The sequence below is a fragment of the Heloderma suspectum genome, chromosome 6 (assembly GCF_057233095.1).
Source record: "Heloderma suspectum isolate Gila_16-S chromosome 6, 16-S_ref, whole genome shotgun sequence".
Classification (NCBI taxonomy): Eukaryota; Metazoa; Chordata; class Lepidosauria; order Squamata; family Helodermatidae; genus Heloderma; species Heloderma suspectum.
The window spans coordinates 36,290,547-36,296,546 of NC_139463.1; the positions used below are offsets into that span (position 1 = coordinate 36,290,547).

The 6,000-nt window shown below is 50.2% G+C and overlaps 1 protein-coding gene across 2 annotated transcripts in view; it reads right to left on the minus strand.

Annotated features, from left to right (window-relative positions):
- The window catches only part of DPYSL2 (dihydropyrimidinase like 2), a 90,448-nt gene extending 85,795 nt beyond the window's left edge, over positions 1-4,653 (minus strand). Inside the window, exon 1 of one of the 2 annotated variants that reach the window (XM_084803932.1) lies at positions 3,831-4,652. In XM_084803932.1, coding sequence (XP_084660058.1) covers positions 3,831-3,869 — 39 coding nt within the window. In that variant the 5' untranslated portion in view covers positions 3,870-4,652. Of the gene's footprint in view, positions 1-3,830 lie in introns of both variants that reach the window. The other variant, XM_084803931.1, reaches the window with a different exon arrangement.
- Between the last annotated feature and the right edge of the window lie 1,347 nt (positions 4,654-6,000).

Sequence of the window (6,000 nt, forward strand, 5' to 3'; positions counted from 1 at the left end):
CCACTCCCTCTCTCAAGCAGGAATTTACAACCTCCTGGACCCAGCCAGACATCCCCTCCTTGTTTGATGTAATAAGCCATGAAAGGCAAGGGTCAAGCACACAAGTGGTCGATCGGACTTGGCCAAGCACCTTGTCCGTATCCTCAGGCCTCAGTAACTGAAACTCATCCAATAAAACTGGACCAGATGGTTCTCTGAACGCTTCTACCAACGGAACTGCATTAATGGTGGTGTCCAATTCATGACGAATCTGAGCGACTTTATCTTCAAAGTGCCGTGCAAACTCGTCACAGCGTGCTACCGAGGGTTCCACCGTCTCTCTCCCTGGCCCAGAATGTAACAGGCGTTTTGGTGGGTTTCCTTATCTTTGAGGACATGGAAATGTGGGTTTCCTTATCTTCGCCTACAGAACATGGATGGTCACTCTCTGGAACACATGTATGAAGAGGCCCAGAAAGTGGGGGTTTGTGGCCCCTGGACACGACCAGGAGGGATCTCTGGATTCAGCATGCTTGCATCCTTCTTCAGTTCTGTGCTGTGACTTGTTCCCTCAGAAGACCAGCAACAACCCCCTTCCCAAGGCAAAGGAGGTCTGCATATTCATGGTTGTTTTGTTCAGTCATTCAGTCGTGTCCAACTCTTCGTGATCCCATGGACCATAGCACACCAGGCCTTCCTGTCCTGCGCTCTCTCCCGGAGCGTGCTCAAGTTCATATTCATTGCAACGGTGATGCTATCTAGCCATCTCATCCTCTGCCGTCCCCTTCTCCATATTCATGGTACTCTCTCATATTTTGGACTTGATTTCCACCTCCTTTGACAAGAAGATTGGCCATCACCATCCAGACTTGGTTTTCTAAGGCTTTGGTCCTAAAGTGCACTTGAGCAAAAGCAGTTCGCCTTGAACACAGTAACACTGATTTGGAATCACAGACTTGGAAGGGAGGCGTGTAGACAATCCAGTCCAACCCTGTGCTTAATACAGGAAACTCAGAGCTAGAGTATCCCCAATAGATCGCTGTCCAACCTTTACTTGAAGGCTTCCAATGAGGGAGCACCTCCGCCTTTACCAACTGCTTCCATTGTCAAACTGATGTTACCATTAAAAAGTTTCTCCTAATGTTCATCTGAAATTTACACTCCTGTAACTTAAACGCATTAGATCTAGTCCTACCCTCTGGAGCAGCAAAGAATTGGACTTTGCCCTCTTCTATATGACAAGCCTTCATGTATTTGAAAAGCATTGCCAAGTCCCCTCTCAGCATTCTCTTCTCCAAGATAAGCCAAGCAAGTATATTTCAGGTAAAGGTTGTTCTATGAGCATCTCTAAGCATAGTTCTATGTGGCACCTCTGAAGCATGACATATGAACACCATTAATCTGGATTAGGTGAGCTAGGCTCTTAAGGGTGTTGGGTTTTCTAAAACTTGTCCCGTTTTGAGGAGCTGAGTCTTCAGCCAACGGCTCGCAACAAAAAACTGACCCATCACTCTAGGTAAGGTGGATTAAACCAGGCATGCCACAACTATATTTTGTAGACTGAAGGATAGCGAAACGGGAAAAGGATAAGAAAGGGAGGTCTCGGCAAATACACAGAAAGAAAACAATGCGTAAAAAACCCAAACATGAAAGCAACCCCACCTCCATTGCAAGTTCAGATTAAATGTGAATTCTGGAGTTGAGAGATGGAAGGTCACTAGACAAAATGCATTTCAAACCCCATCCAGGCCTTGCAATGCCACGCTTCTATTAATTGTTGGATGCAGAAGCGTTGCTTCTGGCAAAATTAGCCTCTGTGCTGAATCATGTGCTCAGTTCTTTTCCATTGTTGTAACACAATTAACCCTGCAGAGTAATTCTAGGCTGATGCACCGAAACGAACTAGATCATACCCATTTGCCCTCTTTATCTTAGAACGTTACTATCGTCACTTCTACACGGTCAGTATCCAGTGATTAAAAAGAAGGAAACAAAACAAATATATCATACATTTGAAGGCCTGCATTGTCGTCAACCAGGTATAGTTCAACCTTTTGTAGATCTAACTTCTTTTTTAAGCCTCTGGATGTTAAGATTCGGCAAGATAATACAAATTCACTGACAAGATCTATAAAGGTTATGTAAAAAGACTGCTGTCCAACCCAGCAGTTGAAGATGCTTCTCAAAAAAGCTATCCACATGTCCCCAATTTAAATACTCTAAGAAAGAGTCTTGGCAAGAGAGGATGTGCCCATGTTTCTAGCTGTCACGTAACTAAGGGGGGGGGGGGAGCGAATTAAGCTTCTCCCTGGTTAAGGACAATCATAATATAATGAGCTGCATCTCTTATGATCATATGCAACTGCTCTCTATGTGTCTGGTGATGCTCGCAAGACAATCAGGTCCCTTATTAATGAGCATCTGACTTTTATATAACTGTTCTCTTTCTTCTCCCTTAGGATTCCCAGCAGAAATGAAGGCGGGATATTCTAAATGGCAAGGGGGGATCCTTCCAGAACAGAATTATATCCTATATCATCCTAAAAGAGATGGAAAAATTAGTGGGGGGGGGGGAAGGGAGGGTTGGAAATGTGCAGCAGGGAGAGGGGGCCTCCTGTACCAATAAAGAACCATGTCTCTTCCCCCCCCCCATCTCATCAACACTGTTTTCTTGCAGGGGAAGGAGTACAAAGATGAACTGAGCCAGCCAGCCCCCATCTGCCCATCTTGCCAGAGTGAGCGCCATTACCTCCTGCTGGAAAAAAAAGCCAGCCTTGTTCTTCAAGCCCCACTTCCATTGTATAAATAAAAAGGGTGGGGGGAGAGCTAACAGCAGGAGAAGGGGGTGGGGGAGAGAGACAAGAGAAATCTAAGAAATCAGCCATATCCACCATTCCCCCACGCCTTTCCTTTCACCCACACCCAACATGGGAGGGAAGGGGCAAGGCTACCAAGGCGCCCCCCCCCCCCAAGCAGGATTGCCTTTACGTCCACTGTCTTTCAAAACCCTGATTATATAATTAGAATTACACAAATTATCTCACAACCATTACCGGATCCACATCCGCCACCAGTGGCCACCCTTTTTCATCACAGATCTATTCCATGTCTCCCTTTCTCCACACCGCAGGATGGCTTTGCAAACTCAGAAGCCGGTTGTTGCTGCAGCTGTGTGTGTTTGTGTGTGTGTGTGTGTGCGTGCGTGTGTGTGTTTTAAAGGAAGGCAGAAAGAACAAACAGATCCTCAAGGAAGCCCCAACAGCAGCACTCAGCCAGGGTTATGAAACAGCCTAGCCTGACCGTGGGTGCAGTCATGGGACAACTCTCTCGCTCCATCCTCGTCTCTCTCACTAGTCCCTATGATTCCGGGCGTATTATGAAATCTGCCAGCCGTTTGCGAAGAGCCGGGCTAGCAAGGTCAGGCATCTTTGGGCAGCAAGAGAAAAAGAAAGAAAGAAAGAAAGAAAGAAAGAAAGAAAGAAAGAAAGAAAGCAAGCAGCAAGAGAAAAAGAAAGAGACAGATCTGCATCCGCTATGCAACTTCCAAGGCAACCATTGTTCCTGCACCAGCCCCGGTACCTTTCCCGCCCCCGCCCCCCCCGACCACGTTCATTGTTATATATATATATATATATAAATAAAATTTTAATCCGCAGCTGCATCCAAAGCAGCTTTGGCGCGCTTGTTCCCCTTTGACTGCAAAAGCCAGCACGCTTCTCGCTCTTTTTTCCCCACCCTACACACACACACACACACACACACACAAAGGGCTTGATCCACACCGCCGCCCTCTTCCCAATCCCGCCACCGCCAGGGCAGCGCTGCGGCCATCGGCACAGCTCGCAACTCACCGTGATGCGAGGAATGTTCTTCTTCCCTTGATAAGACATCTCGCTCGCTCGTTCTCGGCCGAAGCGGGCTCCCGCGCGCACGGAGAGGGCGACAGCCACCACCCCGCTTCGCGGAGGGCTCGGTTCTTTGCAAAGGAAAAAGAGAAAGAAAAAAAAAATCGCAAACGCGCGCGTTGCGGGGTTTGCTCCGGAAAAAGGGAGGCGGGAATGCCGCAGCGTTTTTGCGCGGGGCTCCGCTGCTGCGGCCGCCGTTTCGCGTTTGCCGGGCGGAACACAGACCGCGCAACGGAGAAGCTTCGCCCTGCTGTCTGCACCCCCTCCCAAAAAAAAACAGAAAACCCGACCCGCAGCAACGAGAGAAGGACGGCGATCCCCGCGCGCCGCCTTCGCTTCCCTCTGCTCCAAACGCAGCCCCGCCTCAAGGCAAGGAGAGGCGGAGGCGACGGGGAGGGGAGCCCTCGCCACCGCGACCGCAGCCCGAGCACAAGGAAGGCCCCGCTGCGCCTGCGCGGCCCGCCACGCCCTTGCCCTCCCACGGCGGGCGGGCCGGCCTGCCCCGGGCCCCGATTGGCTGCGGCCGCCCGTGGTATGCAAATGAAGGCCGGCTGCCGTGCAATGGGGAGCGAGCGGAGCGGTAGCATGTAAAGTGGCGCAATGAAGGAGCCGCTGAGCGCGGGGCTGCAGCCTTCGGCGCCCGCCGTGAGCGGGAAGGCAGAGCGAACGAGCAACGTCGCGGCGCGCGGGCGACGCCGCCGCCGCGCCGCCGCCGCCTCGGATGCGGCGGGAGGCTGCAGCACCAGTTGGGGATGGGGCGGCGGGCCTTCCTTTTATCTTGGCGCGGCCGCTTCCGGATCTTTCTGTTGCAGGGTCCTTTTTTTTTTTTCTTCTTCTTCTTCTTGCAAGTGATGCCGGTTTCCTCCTTTTCAGCCGGTATCTGGCTGCGCAATGGCGTGCTAGTGCGGCGCGGCTGGGTACCGTCCCGCATGGGCCTGGGTCGCATCCTGACGTCGGGGAGAGCCGCGGCGTGTTCGCTGCCAAGCGCCTGTCCGCGCCTTCTTCTCGAGAGCCAGACGGGAGAGCGGAGGAGGGGCTCGATCTTTCCGGCTCTGCTGATGCCTGGGGAAGAGAAGCCTCGCCTTGCATCAGCCGGGCTGTTTCTGCATGAGCAGCTGCAGCGGGACCGATCCGTTAGCGGGGCTGGGAAGGTGCTGAATTTTACCGCGGGGAACGGCCTCGACCGAATCAAAGCAGTGGCCGTTGCGGAGCGAGCGTCTGTACCGGGCGAGACTAGGCAAACCCGTATATATATTTATATATATATAATTTATATATATATATATATATATATATATCCATCCGCCAGTGGCTTTACTCGTCCGTTATTTGATTTTGGGTCCCTGCCCAAAAACATCGTATTTTTGTCTCTCCCGAAATAGAACTGAAATTACAGGCTATATTGTGAAAGTATCGATGAACACGCCGCAGCCGCCTTTTAGCCCACATTAGGTTACGGCTGCTGAAGCACAGTGAGGAGGGAGTTGTGTGCCATCTTAAAAGCACGTCTGGGCTGGGTGGCTGCTTCACACGTGCATGTTTACCCCGCTTCGGTGATCAAGTGATGACTGTCTTGTGTGAATGATCCTGGGGAAATTAACCACCACAGACAGAGCTGTAACAGAGTAGTCTTTCTTACACATTTTACCTTAAGACTGACTGCATCCAGTGAGACAGAGCCTCCTTGTTGCTTTGCTGTTGTGTTGCTTTACACCAATTTCTCTTTATATTTATTTATACACACACACACACACTTTATTCTCCAATTATACATACACACACTCATTTGTTCATTCAGGGATAACTCCACAAAAACTAGTTTGGGGGAGCAAAGCAGTACCAAAGACCATGTTAGGCGAATAAGAATTTAATCCATGCTTAATAGGACCTTAATCAGCCTTGTAAATAAGTCTATGAGCGTTAATAGCCTGCTTTTTTTTTTTTAGCAACCTATGAAAGAGGCTAGCAGTCAACGAAGAAGGTGTAGTCTGTTCTCCTGTGTCCATCATGGAGTGGGGGAAGCCCCATTCTCTATGGCCAGCATGAAAACGCAGGCTACTCACCTCTTACGGGACTAGAAAAAAAATGCACTTCTACCAAGGCAGCTGGCAGAGGA